General features: G+C 40.5%; 1 protein-coding gene across 1 annotated transcript in view; it reads right to left on the bottom strand.

Moving 5' to 3' along the window:
• The window catches only part of ANK3 (ankyrin 3, node of Ranvier (ankyrin G)), a gene marked incomplete at its 5' end in the record, with an annotated part of 74,083 nt that overhangs the window by 25,724 nt on the left and 30,148 nt on the right, over positions 1 to 18,211 (bottom strand). The window contains 7 exons of the mRNA XM_010296964.1: positions 492 to 566; positions 2,478 to 8,894; positions 13,224 to 13,305; positions 15,053 to 15,079; positions 15,565 to 15,687; positions 16,453 to 16,578; positions 17,098 to 17,326. Coding sequence (XP_010295266.1) covers positions 492 to 566; positions 2,478 to 8,894; positions 13,224 to 13,305; positions 15,053 to 15,079; positions 15,565 to 15,687; positions 16,453 to 16,578; positions 17,098 to 17,326 — 7,079 coding nt within the window. The remainder of the gene's footprint in view (positions 1 to 491; positions 567 to 2,477; positions 8,895 to 13,223; positions 13,306 to 15,052; positions 15,080 to 15,564; positions 15,688 to 16,452; positions 16,579 to 17,097; positions 17,327 to 18,211) is intronic.

The raw sequence follows: 18,211 nt of genomic DNA, 5'->3' as shown, positions 1-18,211 counted from the left end.
GTCGTCACCTACGCCCAGAGAGAACTGGCTGCTGCAGCTGTAAGCCCACGAAGGGCCAGCTCTGCACACCAACGTAAGGAGGTATGGTGGGCATACAGGGAGGCACCCCGCCCACGGCACTGACTTGCTGGGGCACTGCTGGGCTCCCTGCAACCTCCAGGGCTTTGGGGAAACTGCTGTCCACACAGAGAGGCAGCCCTGAGCCTGAGTAGATACATCCTCTCGACTCCTTGGGTGAATGTCTTGAGAGGAGAGCCATTTTCGCTATTTTTCCTACAAGTTAGTTTGGTTTATTGCAAGACCATGGGATAATTCTTCACAGCTATTTCCTATTATGCATCCTTGCCCAGCAATGTGTTACATGTTTTGGGAGCCTGGGCTCACTGGGAGTTTGGGAGAGCCTGTTGCGGTCTTGCTGAGGCTTTTGGTAAAAGACTACCTGAAACTGTAATAGTGAAGACTAATTTCAATATTAAAGCAGAAAAGCTTACCTGTCCAGCTGAGGCCTAGGTGATCGGCTACAATTGCCATCCTTATATCTGTCCGTTCACATGGACTCTGTGGACCTGTGATTTACAATTTCTTGATTAAAAAGGTTTTGCACAGAAGACCACAGTACCGGACAAGTTTACTATAAATAATAGCTTTAATTTGACTAAGTTGCCAGTGCTTATATTGTTTACTAGAATGGTTGTGTGTCCTAATAACCTACAAAGCAAATTTTTTCCACAGCTTTTATATTTCCACCTGTGTAAAGCCAAATGTCAAACTACATGATGTCGTGTAATGAAACCAAACATGCTGACAATCTACCTGTTAGAGTTACACAAGTTGTTCAATTACTGGTGGAAACCACCAAGACCAGATTATGATCTATTTTCTCTACTTTGACAGAACAAATTTGCTGTCACAAAAGAAATCTTTCCATTTCTGAGTTACATCAATTTTTGAGTTACATGAATGTCCGGCATGCTTCACTAGCTTTCTACAGTACAGGACTTGTTTAAAGGAAGAAAGAAGAGTATAAGACAGCACATACAGATGACAATGACAGAATGAAAACTACAGTTAAGTCACTCCACAGGCAATCACAACAGTTCATGCACTAGGATCAACAAGTTGAAAGTTTTACAAACTAGGCTTGATCTCCACGAGGTGAGCCATGAGAGCTCCAGAAACCTGACTGCCTTCATTCTCACCAGTCCTCTTACTCCTCCTCCTCTCACTGTCGGCCTTTTCAATCTTTGATTTTATAGATGCTGCCTCTGTTCTCATGTCTCTAGCAGACTTCGATGTAATGGAAGGCTGGTAAACTTGAGTAGCTTCTGATAAGGATGTGTTCCTTGATGTACTGTCTTCTTCATCATCAGAGACCTCTGACTGCATCTTTTTCTCTTCATCAGATAGTCGATCCACAAGTTTTAATGTCTCACCACTAATTCCCTTAAAATATTCAATAGAATGTTTACATACCTCCCTAAGCTGATTTTTCCTTACTTTAATTGTTGTCATGGTGGCAGAGGTAGATCTTACCTTTACTGGTAATTTAGAAGGAAGCTGTTTTGGTTTTTCTTTCTCTACCTGCTCTTGTTTTGGCAGGGCTGGAGTTCTTCTAGCTAGATTAGTCCTATGTTTATTTTTTACAGGAATCCTAGACCTTGCTTCTAGGCAGGGAGAAGAATTATTTTGTTTTGTTTTCTCAGGCTTACTAGCCACTCTCACTTTACTCCCTGTATTGCTTTGGAGATTATTTTGTGAAGTGACTCCTTTTACTGAGCTGGCCTTTACAGGAAGTTTTGATTTTCCTCTAGCCCCTACCAAGTCTGTTGACTTTTGCTGCTCTCCATGTGGTTTTTGCTTATCTCTTACTCTGTGTCCTTGTGTTGTCCCTGTACCTTTTCCTGAAGTGCTTTTCGCTTGATTAGCTTTCTGGAGGGAACATTTCGGTTCCAAATGTTCTTTTAGCACTACATTACAGGTAATATCATCTGTAGGGACAGCAGATGAATCCAAATTGTTGTTGTTATTAAAATTATCTTTTGGAAAATCAGTGTTTTCTGTTTGCCTACAGCTTGTCTGGCTAGAGGCTGAACTCGCAATCACTGCTACAGTTTCATTTTCTAATCCCTGACCACTTGGCATCACAGCTTCTATCTTATCTGTCACTTCGCCAGGGCCATCTTTCTTCAGAGTCATGGTGGAAGCAGAAATTCCCATTTTAATTGGTGTGCGCAATTTGGGATCAACTTTAGAAGCATTTACCGCTGCCGATGATTTTTCCAGTGAGTTACTACCAAGTTCCATGCAATCTCCACTGGCCTGGATGATGGGCTTATGTTCAACTGCTGTTGTTTCTACTGGTCTCTCTAGGTTTGTTTCTACAGTGTTGTCCCCTGCCTGTGGCTGTGTGATGGCAGTGACTGTACTTTTATCCCCTTCCCCCTTGTCCCCTGACTTCCCTTCAGAAGTATGCTCACCAATCTGAAAAAATTGGAGTCTTTCTTCAACAAAATCCCTCTTGCTCATGTCAATTGCACCACTGCGAGTCATCTCAAACATCTTCCCTTCATGAAATGGGAAGGGGTTGGGCTCGCTAGTTGGCGTACTTTCATCTGTTGGAGTTCTGGCTGGAGTTGTATCAGGTGTTGTTGCTTGAGATCTGTCTTCCACTGCCAGACCAAATGGCTTAGCCTCATCATCCCTTGATTTAGTCTCAAACACTTCATCGTCACCTCGGTTATTGGACCACGGATCAAAATCTAGACTCTTCGTGGCCACCGTTTTGAAAGGTGTTGCAAATTCTTCGTCTACTTTGTAACTAAAATACGTATCAGGAAATACAGTCCTGTCAGGGTGTCTGCCTTCCAAAGTGAAAAACTGTGCCCCTGACTTCTGCTCGCTCTTAACTCCGGCTTTTTCAGAAGCTGGACCCTTTGAAGGTGCCTTGTCTTCTTCAGGGCCTACCTTGCCTTCCTCCTCAATGACTTCAAGCTTACTTTGGCTAAAGCAGCGATCAGTCTGCTTTAGAATGCCTTCTGTAGTCCATACATCCTTTTTGGTCTCAACTGTCGGACCTGCAAGTTTAGAATCACTCTCAGTTAAACCATCATCTTCATCTTGCAAATCATAACCATCAAGAGAGTCAATCTCTGTCGCATCGGTATCATGGGAGAATTCTGCAGTGGTTGCTATGGAACACTCTGTAACAGACTGGTCATTGTTATTCCCATTTTGCACTACATCATTCTGGGGTGAATCAAGCCCAATGTCAAACTCATTAGGTTTCCCAGGAGTGGTATGTCCTAACTCTTTCTGTTTCTCAATCTTTTCAGGGGCTTTGGGTTTTGAGGTTTCCTTCTGGTCATCTTCCAGTTCTTTCAGTTTGAATGTATACTTTTTAAGTGGAACAGGTTGATAGAGAGATTCATCATCACTGGAGTCACTGACATCTGCTCCTGGTGGCACAGGAGACGGCGGCTGTACTCTTATGACAGGTTCAGCCAGTTGGCATTTGTCATGTTCATCTTGCAAGTTCACTTCTGTCATCTCCATTTCACTCTCAGTAGAATAATGAGGCTTCTTTTCTGACTCGCCTTGATCTGCATCCAGTGGTGGAGGAGGAGGGAACTCAATGTAGGCAACTCTGTTACCTTTGGGTCTTTTGTTAGAGTCCTTATTTATATGATTAGGTAATGCTTTGTCAATCTGTGGTTCCTCAACCTCTGCCTGTTTTACAGATGTGGACTTAGCCTCTGCTTCCTCCTCTGATTCCTCAGATACCTCAGGTATAGGACTGGGCTTGCCTGGGATATAAGCTATTAGTGAGTCGGGTGTTTTAGATGTAAACTCGTAACTCACTTCCTCTGAACTTGGTGTTTCTGGTGTTAAAGGGCTTTTACCAGAGCTATCTATAAAGGACACTTGTTCTAGAGTGTCATCTTCTGGACTACCTTGTGGAGAAGGAGGTTGTTTTTGCTGTCTAGCTGTGTAAAATGTCCCTCTTGTCTCTTGTACCGTCTTACTCTCCTGACTGACAATTTTTTTAGTATTTCCTTGTTGCACCTCTTTCTCATACTGCTTTCCTACTTGAACAAAACTGACATAAACAGGTAAGGTCTTAATTTCTTTTACTCCTTCAGTGCTTACTAGCGGTGCAACTTTATCCAAGTAATCACTGGCACCGGGGTCTGCTAACTCACTCGAAGGAAATTCTTTTCCTGGACTACATTCTAAAGAATCTGGTGATTTGCTAGGAGATATCTCCGTTTCCTCAACAGGAGGACTTAGACCTATCGAGCTCTGCTGCTTGGTAACTTTTCTGATTTCTGAATGCTTTATTTTTTCATCTTCCACATAATCAATCTGCCTCTCAACTCTCTCCTTAATCACCGCTGACTGGGATACTTTAGCTGAAAGTTCATAGACACCATCAAGCATGGTTCTCTTCTCCTCAACAATTCTGACTGGAATATGGGACACAGCAATTTCTTCTTTCCTTTTGGATATTTTATCAGCCACTTCACCATTACGTTCCCCCTCCCTGACAAAAAATTCTCTGTATAAAACCCTTTTTGAGGGAGATTTTACAGTCAGTTCCTTCACTTCTTCTGAATGAATTCCATTTGTTGCCAGTTTGTGCTCTGTCACAGTGATAAATTCACTCTTTTTGTCAGTTTTAGTTTCAGCATGATCAACATGGTTTTCTTTTACTGTATCTGGAACCAGCACATGTGAAAGTTTTTCTTTTTGTGTTTTATGATTAGAAGTTCCAGGACTTTCCCACGTCCTATAGATTTTTTTGTCCCAGTGTCCCTTCGTTGTCGAGTCTGAGCCGTATACCAGGTCTTTCGCCCGTGGTTCTGAAAAGTATTCTGGCACGCCTTTACTCATCTCAGTTGTTTGGTTTTGTGTGTCTGAAGCACGAAAGTCTTCGATAGTTTTCCCTCTACCTGGAACAAAATCTTCCTGTATTTTCACCTCTTTCTGTAAAGCTGTGCTCCCATCAGTGAGCTCTACTTGCTTTGCATGTTTCTCTCTGGAATAAAACTGATACACTGGTAACTTACTTTCTTGCAATTTCTTTACTGGAATTTTGGACTGACCATCCAGCTTTTTTTCTTCTTGTGTTACATCCTTACTCCTTGGGCTTATACTTTGTTCAAACTTAAGCCTAATGGAACTGAGCTTTGATTGCTTCAGCTGAAATCCAGTCTGTGAAACCTCAGGTACTCCAGTCTGCTGAGCACTTCCTTTGTGTTCCATAGTTTGTTTAGAGTCCTCTGTGGGTTGCACAAATATCCTTTTTTCAGGACTGCTGGGCAAACTGGATGCTTTTCTTTCATCCACCTTGGGAAAGCACTTCCCATTGTGTGCATACTGCTTCACCTTACTCCATTCATCGCCGGATGATGGTAATTCAGAGAGCAGAACTTTCTCAGGGCTGCTGCTGGCAGAGCTCTGGCTAGAATGTATTTCTTTGCCATTTTTTTTATGCTGCTTTTTCTCTGGAGACTGTAGCTCATCATTCAACTTCTCCGTTTTATCCCGAAAAAACTGTGATACTTCAGTCAGTTTTTCTTCTGCCTCTTTAACAGTCCTGTCCACCCTGTCTTCATACATCAACTTTTCTCTACCTCTGTCTAATCTGTCCTCAGAAAAGCGCATCCACATTGCATGTTTTGGACTACTAACATCTCCAGTGTAGTGTAACACTGTCACTTTATCATAATGATCATCCTTAGACATTTTACCTACACCGTTTTCAGATACATCTTTATACATTTTGGAGAGAATCTCTTTTTTGGGGGCAGTAGCTACTTTTTCTCTGCATCGTTTATCAGACCCCTGTAACTCTGCACTAAGGGGTAGAGCATGGTCAGTAACTGACTCCTCAGTATCAGAATGAGACACATCTAGCTTTTCTGAAAGAAGCATTTTCTCAGCAAACCTGTAAGACTCCCCTCTTAGTTCTGACAACTCATCATCATGGTATTCTATTGAGTGCTGACTCAAAAGCTTCAGTGTTTTGTAAGAGTCATCAGACATGAGTTGAGCAGAACTAGGGCGACTGTCTTCTTCCTGGGACACAGGAGTGTTAACTCTAGAGGATTCCAGATAAGAAGGAAGTGACTCTTCGGCTGTGAGCTCCTCTTCTTCTTGCTGACCTTGTTCGTCTGAACAAGGAAAAGCATCATGTTTTTCCAACTCTTTTAAGTTAATATCTCCCCGAGGTAAGTCTTTCTGATATACATACATTTCTTTTTCTGGATGCTTTTTTGTTTCTCTAATAATGACTTCAGTAGGTTCAGCCTGATTACCTTTTTCAATATGGACCTCTATTATTCGCTCCAGTTTGGGTTTCATTTTGCTGTCCTTCTCTGCAGGTTGTGGTGAAGTTTCAGCAGACTTGCTAACATCGGATGTTACTGATGATTTATGTTCAAACAGACCTGCCAGTTCTTTGGAAGGGTCACGCCCAGACTGAAAGGCTTTCATTATGTCATGAACAGACATTGTTTCCTCAATTCTTTCAGATGTGCTTTCAGTGCATGGAGGTTTATGATAAACCATCCTAGTTGTTGTAGTGATATGAGTTTCTTCTTTTACTCGGACACCTTTACTAAGGACACACTTATGGTCATCATCTTCACTGCTGCTGGCTTTCATTTGAAAAGCTTTAACCTTCTCTTTAATAGATCCAGCAGGTTTTTGCTCCAGCTCCATAAACGTAGGGGAAGGTTTCGAGGCCGGTAGCTCCTCTGCTTTCTGCTCTGGAATTTCATCAGATGATGGTTCGTAGCTGCGGATAACATGAACTACTTCAGTTCTTGTTTCTGTAATGACGGGAGGGATGGGTACATCATGGAAAAGTGGTTTTGGCCCTGTGCTTTCAGCACTTTGTGGGGCAGAAGGTGTCTTTTCACTCCTCGTTTCAAAGCCACTGTCAGATAAGGGACTTTTATCTTGATCGTGTTGAGAAAAGTCATCTGGAGACTCTAAAATAGCATCTGTTCCAAAAAAGGAATCTGCAATTTTACATAACTCCTTTTCTGATGTTGAAGGCCTCATGGAGGCTGGAGGCATTTTAAGTTTATGTTCCTGCAAAGCAATAGCTGGTTTTAAAATGCGTTTTTGTCTCTCTTCACCTTCTTTTTTGCCCTCTTCAAACTTGTACTTTATGTTTGTTAATGAACTGCTACCGATATCATTTGCTAAGTAATCAATAACTTTTGACAAGCTATAATCCTTTTCCGACATGGTTTTAGTTTTAATTTGGACCTTCTCTGGAACAGATATAGGAGGGCTTGTCAAAGCTTGCTGTCTCGCTTCATCAATCTCCTCTGTACTGAACTCTACCCAGTCATCCTCAGAGAGGTGTCCTTGATCACTTTTGGATACTTTAGCCGACCCTTTACTTTCTAAACACACATCTTTTTTCAGAATCTCACTAACTTTTACTAAGTCCTCTTTTACTTTCTCAACAATTTTAAAGGGCTCTTCATCATCAATTCTACCCTCTTTTGGTATCTCAGGTTGGAACGGTTTGTCCTCTGCGACATCTGTCTGCAATATTGCAGTCATTCTTATTAGATCCTCTTTCATTTCAGCAACATCTTTCAGTATCTCCTGACTGGAGGATAAAGAAGATGGTGTGGACAATTTGAGAGCAGAGGGTGCTAAAAACAAGGATGATTTTATTGGAGATGAAGTTCGATTAAAGGGAGGCTGTGTGCGTGCCTCTGTAGTCAATGTTTTAATAGGTGACAGTAACGCAGCAGCTGATTTTGTAAGAGAAGGCGACTCTGGGAGCTTCTTTAATGCTGGTTCAGACAAAACATTGACTACAGAATATACTGGCACTGTTATTGTTGATGAAGTTACTGATGAGGTAGTTGCAGATATTGACCCAAGGGCTGTGTACAAAGCACCTGCAGGAGAAGTTCTCATTGACTGGAAAGCTGATGGTGCTGAAGACACAAATGACCTGAGTGGAGAGAATGACATTGTTGTAGCTGTTGAAAACACTCTCTCAGCCGTGTCAGCAACTGCATTAGCAGCACAAGTTGCAGAATGTGCAGCTGCAGTGATCTTGTCTTGAAAAACAGCTGCAGCTTTCGATCCATTTATTAAGTTGGCAGAAGATGGGTATTTCAGAGGTGACACAGATCCATTAAGCAATGGTACATCTGTGTGCCCAGCTACATGTTTTGCTGGTGACGAGAGAGACGAGGCCATCATGACTTTAGAGGATGAAACAGCATCAACTGCTGACTTAGCAGGTGACACCACTGACTTTAGAGGGGACGATAAAAGTGAAGATGCTGATGTGATGACCGATTTAAGTGGCAAACTTGAAGAGTACATGTTAATGTTGGATTTGGGGGATGCTGGAGGCGTCATGGTTATGGATGATCTCTCCAAGAGAGATCCTGCTGTAGTCACTGGAGATGTCCGAGAGGGGAATGTGGTAGTGGATGCCAGCCCTTTCAGACTAGCAGCTTCTGTGACTGCGGGAGCTCTGACGAAAGAGCCTGAAGTAACCTGTATATTGTATGGAGGCTGCGACACCACAGTTTTTATTGGTGAAGAGATTGTCCGAAATGATCTAATCGGAGATGCTACATCACTAACAGATTTAACTGAAGATGTGGTAGAAGCTCCTAATGTGGATTTGATTGGAGAAGCAGAAGAAACAGACCATATTGATTTTAATGGGGAAGCTGTAGGAGTGTTAGAGGAAGAGCTTGATAAGGAAGTGAAGCCTGATTTGGTTTGCCCAGGCACTGTAATTGGAGCTGTTGTCCATGACTGATATGGCCGTGTTGAAAAGAATGGCTTGTATGAGTAAGTAGCAGGTAGGGATCTTGTTGCTCCTGCACTCCGTTCAACTGTTTCTTAAATTGTTAAATTAAAATCAAACATAAAAATCAACAAAAATGATTGAAAAACAGAGAGACCAGAGAAGAAAATTGGTCAGTAAACGTTGTAATATTACAAAAAGCAAGTACAACTGTTTGCATGAGTTAGGATGAAGGAGGCAAAAGAAGATTTAAAAAGGAAAGAAAAAAAGAGGAATGAGCCATATATTGATGACTGGACCAAACCAAAAAGCAACATGAAATGAGAGACAGAAAGCACATAGCAACCAAATCTGCAAACAATGAAGAACAGAAAACACAAAGAAGGAATCCATAAGGTAAAAATAAATCCACATCAAAATGTCTTCTCTTACTTCCCATTGACTTTCTGATGTGCTACTTCTGAAATATTCGTATCAGTACTATTTTGCCTGTTTAGGTATGTCTCTGCTTTGCGCAACTATCAGAATTATCCTTTTAATAATTTCTGTTGTTGTTGTGCTATTCAGGTATTGAACCTATACGAAATATAAACTTGCATAAAATTACATAATATAGCTAAAATCTTTTTTTTTAAACCACTCAGATCTATTTCATGCAGAACCCAAAATTCCTTTAAGTGACAGGCAATTGATGTGCAAACTGTGAAGCAACTGGAATAAATTCAAATCTGTATCTCCCATGCACAATTCGGATATGCTTCACACTCATAAAGCCAATAAGAGCAAGAGCTTTTCTGAGTCAATATTTAAAAAAAAAAATAAAAATAAATAAAGAAAAGGAACTTTTGCATTTGTTTCTCATGCGATATTCCTTTTGTTTGGTAAAAACTAAAGTAAAACTTTACATGAAATGATTTTAAGAAGCATGTGTCATACATGAAATATGGAAAGTATGATATATGATAAACGTGAGCAAGCAAAGCAACTGAATCAGTTTTATTCATGCACAGTATATCATATCAAAACGAGCACACAGATTAATACATTTTGTATGCTGTATTAAGCACAAATATGTAAACCTTACAAAACCATTTCACAAGAGGCCATTAAAAGAAGAGTACACTTTTTCTACAAGATGTAGTGTCTTGGTACCTTTTGAGGAGATTTCTTGTATCAGCTCAAAGACAGACCTGTTCAACTTTACATTTCTCAAAAGGTAACATCAGAAAAGCAGTCAAAGAACAATGTAATATGCAAAAACTTCCTGGCAAGGACAAACCTGTTAACTGTGATCATCCCCCAGAACACTCAGCTTATTCACAGGCGTTTCGAACAAAATCATCATCAAGCACATTTTGCATCACAGGAGGTACTTCGCCCAGAAGACAATATTTCTGGGAATCCCATTACAGCATACATATCCTCTGATACAGCAATAACATTCAGAGAGTTGACACTGAAAGTAACTTAAGAGGGCTTTTTTTTCTTTAAAGTTGGAATTAGAAATGGAGCTTAAATATCCAAACAACTTACTCAGCATACCTTTCTCTGAAGTTACACTAATAATTTGTCAAACCTGCTTAATCTGTCTTATAGACAGACAGTAAGTTACAGTGAAAGAAACTTAACAAGGCTGATACTAAACCGTTAAGCTTAAAGCACACACACTCTTAGAGAATAGTGAATATTCAATATACCACAGGTCCATATCCTGCAAGGAGAAATGTGCTGGTCCTATAGAAGCCAATCGAAACCCAGAAGGCAATGTGGATGGCTGGTGATATTGCAGTATGAGAACATTTAGGTTGAAGAGAGCTTGAATACTAGGCCTGACTGGCATAGCCTATGTCAAGAAACACCCTTTTTCCTTGCAATTTTATTTTTAAGTGCAAACATACGTCTTTTTCCCCCAAAGAAGAAAACATAGTGTACTTCATTAAATGAGCTAGACTTCATTAGGAAGATTAATTAGCAGCAGCTGCTAACATTCACCATAGAGTCCCGAGTCCAAGAAACAAATCCCAAAATCATTCTGAAAAGAACTAAGAACAAAACAATTTTTTCAGCAGTTTGTGTTTGGAAATGTCTTTACAGGGACCCCACTGCACTGTGATGAGCCAGTCTACCACAACTGGCTAGAGAGGCAATCAAACCAACAGGCTCCCCTTTTAGCTGCTCTTTCCCCTGTTAAATCACAGATTCAGCCATGTTTAAAATGCTTTTTCTGTGCTCCTTATTGCAACTGAAAAGAAGAACCAGTACAAAGAAAACTGAGTAATTTACCAGTGTGTGCAGCTATGACATAGCTCAAAACAACAGGGAGCTGGGCAATTTTACTATTTTGAAATAGCAAAGAAATCCCCACAACCATGCAAGAATTTAGAGTGGAATAATATTGTAAAGAGTGGGTTATATAACAGCCCTTTTTGGCTACTGGACACTCTTGGCCTAAACAGTTTCCATCACTCTGCATCCAAGATTTTATCAGAAAACAGATGCTAGTTACTACCTTCTGTGCACCAAAGTACACTTCCTTGCTTGCAGCTGGCAACTGAAAGCACCGAGTGAACCCATACAAGTGGCCCCTGCTCAGCCTTGCTCCTCTTCAGCTGCAAATAAGCAGCAGGTTTTAAGCGGAGCAGCTCTCCTCTTCTCTGGGGACCTCACTGCTGGGAACAGCTGAGAGGCCCTTTGTCCCTTTCCCTGGGCAGGGGTAAGGAAGGACAGGGAGACGGGGGAATATCCCACCTGCCTTACTCCCTTCTGCACTAGCATTGGCAGGGGTGCAGAGGAAAAAAATCTGTATGCGCTTGCGTGAGTGAAAAGCACAACCCCTGCTGCTACCACAACTGTGGGAACTGTCCCATGAAATTCACTGGAAATAGGTAGAGGTTCATCACTCATATCTAATCACTGGTGCAAACATCCTGCAGTGTAAAGCAGTGTAAAGCAGCCACAGCAGCAGTCTGGGCTCTGTGTTGGGCAGTGTGTGCTCTCTGGAAGAGCTGTACCTCAAAGACCACATCCTCCCCTCGCACCAGCACGATGCAGGTGGTAGTGGCAGTGGATGACTACATGCTGCATGCGCACAGGAGGTGGTGATCAGGCTGATGGCCAAACCACTATCTACAACCTCTCCTGGCAAAAGCAATCATTTCTGCATACCCTTTTTGGGTAGCTCACAGCTTTAAGTAGTAAGCATGGCCAAAAGGGATAGAATAGTTAAAGAACGGTCAGGAACTTTACTGCGTTAACTCATCTTTTTTTTTTTTTTTTTTTGCGTACAGCTCAAGTGGGTTTACCTTTTTTCCCCTGCAGCTTTTTGCAAATGAGACTTAATGGACCTTTGGTGAATAAATAAGACTTTTTTTTTTTCCCAATGACACCTGAAAAACTAATTGTAAGCAACATACAGAGTCATCAAACTTGTTTCAAGCAACTTTCTATTCCCTCTCTCTCAGTTCCCATCAAGTCTTTGACGATACCTTAACAAGTCCATCAAGATGTCTCAGCAGATCTGATAGCTTCTTCAGATGTTATATGCTTGAAGTCTTCTTCTTCAGGCCTGAGAAGTGTAATATATTCTGGAGCACATCTGATCCAAAGAAGCCACAGATCTTATAAGATAACTGAACAGCAGCCATCCAGTGGGAGCTCCCAAGACCCGATGAAGTCTCTCTATGGATTTTATGGAATTATATCAAAAGGTCTGTTGCAGGGTAGCAACTGAGAAGCCACGAGGGAAAAAAAGGCAAGAAAAAGCCTGGGAATGGGAAACAATAGCAGTCAACCTCAGACAGGAGAGGCGAGGCAAGAAAAGCTAAGCTAAATACATTATTGTATGTAACAGGGAAGGAAAGGAATGCCACAGATCTGGTCAAGGGGAACATAACTTTAAGAGGAAGCAATGTGTGGTGCCAGGGAATAAAAAGCATCTGCAGGGAACAGAGGAAAAAAGGAAGGGGAGGAGAAAGAAGAGGTAAAATATAAAGTATGAGAGAGTCCATTTTGGCTAAGCATCTAAACATTTAAGCACTTATCTGAATGGCATTCTCCAGCCTTGCTGAACTTTTGCATAACGTTCATTTCTACAGCAGCTCTCTCTAACCTTTCAAAGGGAAGAACAGACTCTTTTTGAAAACAATTTGCAATCCTCCTACTCCGGAGCTACATGGCATTTCAAAAACTATTATTTTATTTTTACTTAACTAACACATATCATTTGCCAGTCAGGATTCTTCAAGCTCTCACAACACAAGAGTTCACAGACCATCCAAGAGTTTTGTTTTAGATCGGTGGTTTTGTCTTTTTTTTTTTTTCCCCACCCCCAGAGTGACACCAAATACAACGTTTATAGAAAAAATGTCTCTTCTTATGAAAAATCATGTATATATGGTTTAGTACTTTGGTAAGAGCAACTCACTCATTCCAGGCTCAGTCAGATAGCTGTAGCGCTTACGTAAAGCAAGGGAGACAAAGTTCTGGCGCCGGTCAGCTTTCTCCGTCTACAACAAAACATAGTACTGTTTAGTGCCTTTAGTACCGCTACCCCCCATTCGAACACAACAATCATCAAACCTCAGCACGATGGGCCGCATTTTGTGGTACCCATCCCCACAAAGGAGAACGGATCTTTCCGTTCAGCTTCAGGAAGGCATGCTGGAGCCAAATTTGGGCAAGCAGGCAGGGAATGGACAGAGCCGGTCTCCATTCCTGTCTGCCATGTAATGAATGTCAGGCACTGTGAAGCAGGGAGCAGGGCTATTGGAGGTGGCAGAAACCTGCTGTGAATGACTACCCTTCTGGAGCAAGCAGGGAAGGGACCGCAACCCTAAGAGGTGACCCCAGTTGCTCACAATGTCTCTGCTTATCAGGTAGAAGAGCTTAGAGAGCAGATGTAGCTCATGACCCTGCCTTAAAGTATCTCAATACTATATTATCTCATTATCACTTAATAAACTGCTTCACACTACTAGAAATGGTATGATACTATGCATTCTCTGTAAAATAAAGCACCTTTGGCTAGAAACAGGAGATCAACACAAAAGACTACAGATACAGACATAAAACATTCATAAGAGTACAACTTAGATTGATCAAATATTTCTCCCCAAATTAAGTTGCCCTGAAAGCACGTACACCACAATGTACACTGGCTTTAAAGTGAATACATTAAGGACAAAAAAGGCATGGGAGGGGATTTGTTTAATAGGCACAAAATGCAAAGATGCAGATTAGAAAGCAGACGACTATTGTTAACTAATAAATTGCATCGTAAGTCACTGCATTCAGTGGCATAGCTGCTAGTGTGATGTCTTAAATATTAAACATCCTTCAGAGATCAGCTCACTTGATTATGTGGCTAAAAATATGGTTTGTTTAGAAAGAAAACTATTGTTCTAGCTATATAATAGCTACCTGGGAACAAATCCTGTGGAGACAAAGTGATATCGTTGCTATTATTATTTTTTGACATGTAAGGAGTGTTTTGTTTTTTGTGTTTCTTTTTTATTTATTTTATTTTATTTTAATCAGCAGGTGGCTACTGCTGTTTATTTGCCACCAGGAAGAGAAGAAAACTTGCTGCCAGGAAAACGGGATTCATCTATGTAGTTTCTTTTATAAGGTGATCTCATTTATTACTGCCGCTAATGAATAAAACCCACTCAATTTCCTGACAATCTAACGTTGCAGTTTCCAGAAAACAGTGGATTTTTAAGCTGCAAATATCTGAGGTTTATTTTAAAATAGATTTGTACACACTATTTAGAAATCGCTCTTGGCTATTTTGCTTTGTCAGAAGATTCCAAGTTATTTTCAGGAGTAAAAAAATTATAGGCCACTATTGTGGCCTCAGCAATACTTCTGTCCTTCTCAGAAATACAAGGTACCAAAGCATTGGCAGTATTACTCCAAGAGGTAAAATCATATCCACTAAACTCTTCTTGGTTTTGCCAAAAATGGACTTGGTCTGAATTTTATAATTATATCCTTTTTCAGAAGAAAACGAGTTAAATTTAAGACTGCTATTATTCAGTGCTTGGTTTAATTTCATAATATATAATCATGTTTTTTCCACATTCGTGCACTTCTACTGTTTTGCAACAGACCATCAGATGTCGAGGATATGGTTATTCCGTAGGTATCATTTCAATGCTATAGTTAAAAATAGTTGTTTATTTTTTCTATAACATATTACTTTTCTTCACTAAATCTGAAGGAAATAAAAACAGAAGACAGTGTTTATATTACCTCATCATCTTGATCTGACTCTGTTTCCTTTTGGTCCCAAGATGCATTGCAGAGACAAGGAATATTATAATGGACAGCAGGGAAAAGAATATCAGGATATGAAAAGGACCAAATTGGGAGCACAAAATGCAAGCTGATTTATAAGGCAAAGCAAATCCAAAATGTCAACACAAAAGAAAAAAAAAAAAATCTTACACCCAATGCAAATCAACACATGACATTACTGAAAGCATAAACCTATGACTTGCAGGCTGAAGCATGAGCTGTAAACAGAATCATAAAAATTATAGGAACTTGACACCACAGTAACAAAAGACTTTAAAAGTGTTCTACACACAGGAAACCAATAAAACATAAATTTAAAAAGCCTTTATCATATTCCAAAGCATTCTCATTACTGGCATTTCAGAGGGTTATCACTAGCGGGGTCGGGGAGGGGGGGGAACACAACCGAAAACTAAAGGAGCAAAAATAGAACCCTAACAAAAATGTTTACTTCTCCTAACAAATACCTTTTTGTGTGCTGGCAGGGTGATATTCAAGTTGCAAACAGCTGTTTGTGGCAGTCCTTTTGTAGTCTTTGGTTCTTTCAAAAACGATAATCGACCACAAGGTTCCTGGCTGGTGTCTCTTACCTAGAGAAGAAATTTTAGTACAGTGTAGTAATATGTAGTAATTGAGATACCTAAAGGAGGTTTCTGGAGAATTTCTCGGGAGTTTCTTTCCCCAAGAAGCTATTTAATAGGTAAAGACCAACATTACTGAGCTGGGGCTCAGCCTCAGATGCTGAAGGAGAAAAGGTGTTGCCATGAAAGAGCTAGGTCAATCTGAAGCTCTCCGATGGTATATCCATGGAAGACAAGATGTTGAGTGAGCCCAACCAAACAGTTTCATGCTGGGGTATTACTGAGAGACATTTTCTGTTCACCTTATTTTTTTTCTGCCACATTTTGCACATGTGCTCACCAAAAATGCTTAAAAACTTCTTTTGCACAGCAGCTATGACAAGGCTAAAGAAAGTGAGAGTCCATTCATGGTAATTTAGACGTGAACAGTCTGTGCACACTTTTTGGAGGCTGTTCCGCTGTACAGTATGTTGTTGAATGCATCTCCTTTGCTTAGTCCCTGGGAAATAGTGATCTACTGGTAATCTTCTGGAGTCTTACTTGAGATACGGTTTTAATAAAAGGCTGTGTATCCATATCATGTGTATTCTGGCCCCGGCCCTGCCAGCGGCTCTTTTGTGGCTTCATGCAAAGCACCCTCGCCACGTTATTCACATATTAAACACTGACACTTACAGCCTCAGGGCAAGTTAGTCCTATCAGCCTGAAAAAGTGTTATCACTGGGTGGGGGAGAGGGAACATCAGCAGAATTATTTGGCTTGTTTTGCTTTTACCTTGATAGAGAATGGCAGTCTATTTTCTTTGAAAGCATAAAAATTAAAAACAAGCTGCTGTCCTCCTTTAGTCAAAGGGGCCAGATTTCCATAGCAATCGACATAAATAGGTTTTCCTTCCAGAACCTAAGAAAGCAATAAATACAAGTCAATAAAACCTCTTTTCATAGTAGATCCCTAGTAGACAATTTCCCCCTTCATAGATCCTCAGTTTAGCACAAGTCCCCACGCAGATTAAATTCAACAACAAATTAGAAAATCACTGTGCATTATGGCAAGGTATTATGAGTGCAGACAGTTGGTGACTACGTATTCACCACAAACCAGCTCAACTTATGACTGTGTCTGCAGGGCCAATGACAAGGAAAGGTCAGCTGTCTCCAAAGCCCAACCAGGGCTATTTGACAGCAGCGCATATTTAATCCCCCACTGCAGACTGGCCTGGGGCATCCATTTGGAGACAAGTCCTCATGCTCCCCCAATCTTGTCCTTTTTTTGGCCTCCTTTCAAGACGTTTTTTGACACAGCCTTGATGTGAAACCGTTATTTAACTGGGCTTAAAGGGGCTTTTGCAGGACCTGTTGCCACTTGGAAAATACATTGTCCATTTACAAGGAGGAAGCTGGCTGTGAGTAAGAAATATACCTCAATGTCTTTGCTTCTTGCAACTTCTTCAAAGTTCTCTTGTTGCTCCAAAGTTTTGTCCACTTTGTCATCAGTCATGCAGAAGCAACGCAAACTGGATTCCACAGGGTCATTCATTTTGGCAAATATCACAAACTTTGCCATATAAGGAACACATATTAATTCTCTATAAAGCTGTGTTGCCAGACCAACAGTCTCTAGTACTTGATGGCAGTCTGCAAGCCAAAACCTGAGTGGGACAACGCAAACCATTAAACCAACTTTTCATTATGCTCAAACATTGCTTATGCCTTTAAATAAAGAGAAACCATGTCCTGTGATCCTTGGCTGTTTTGCATGCACACTGTCCTTGCAGACTTTCCAAAGCTGTAATTTTCCTTCTACTTTCAGTCGAGCTTTACCCATCCAAAAATGGGAATAACTTGGCATTGAAATGTTGATATACTTATTTGACCCTTCTCACACTGGTATCTCATAAAACTGTCTATTTTAAGCCTCATTTGAAGCCAAAGCGGGGAAATTGTATTTCTTGTGACCATACACCATATAAATTGTAATGTGCTGATGCTTCACCGTACATTTGATTTCCTAAAACAACCTCCTTTATAACACATACTTACAGCAAAATCACATCTCTCATATAGGTTGAAATCGAATATGTCCACAGTGAAGTTTCCGAAAGAGACAGATGTTATATTGTTATTTTCTCATCTTATGATTAAGAGTTTGATGACAATTTTGATTCAAGTTATAAATATTTTAATTTGTAGTTTGTATGTCTTTTCACAATATTTCAGCCCTAACCTATTTGGTTCTTTCAGCAATTCTCTCTCTTTACAGAGCTTTTTATAGGTGCAAATGTTATGTACTGAATGATAAACTCTTTACCTGGCATACCATGAATTTTCTCCACTAGGATGCATGATTTGTATAGATCCTGTTGAATGCCTCCAATCAGCATGTAAGTCCACTGAGTCCACCAAAATTCATTTCAAACCACCATTTTTTGGCAAATTATATTTTTGTGAAAGTAATTTTATGTAATTTTCAACTAAAAAGCCCACAGCCAGAAACTGAATGTCTCTAACTTTTTAAACAAGTATGTTTTTATGAG

This window comes from Phaethon lepturus, unplaced genomic scaffold, assembly GCF_000687285.1.
Source record: "Phaethon lepturus isolate BGI_N335 unplaced genomic scaffold, ASM68728v1 scaffold38691, whole genome shotgun sequence".
In the NCBI taxonomy this organism is placed as follows: Eukaryota; Metazoa; Chordata; class Aves; order Phaethontiformes; family Phaethontidae; genus Phaethon; species Phaethon lepturus.
The sequence above is the reverse complement of the archived record's forward strand: the minus strand, read 5'-3'. Positions and strand labels throughout refer to the sequence as shown.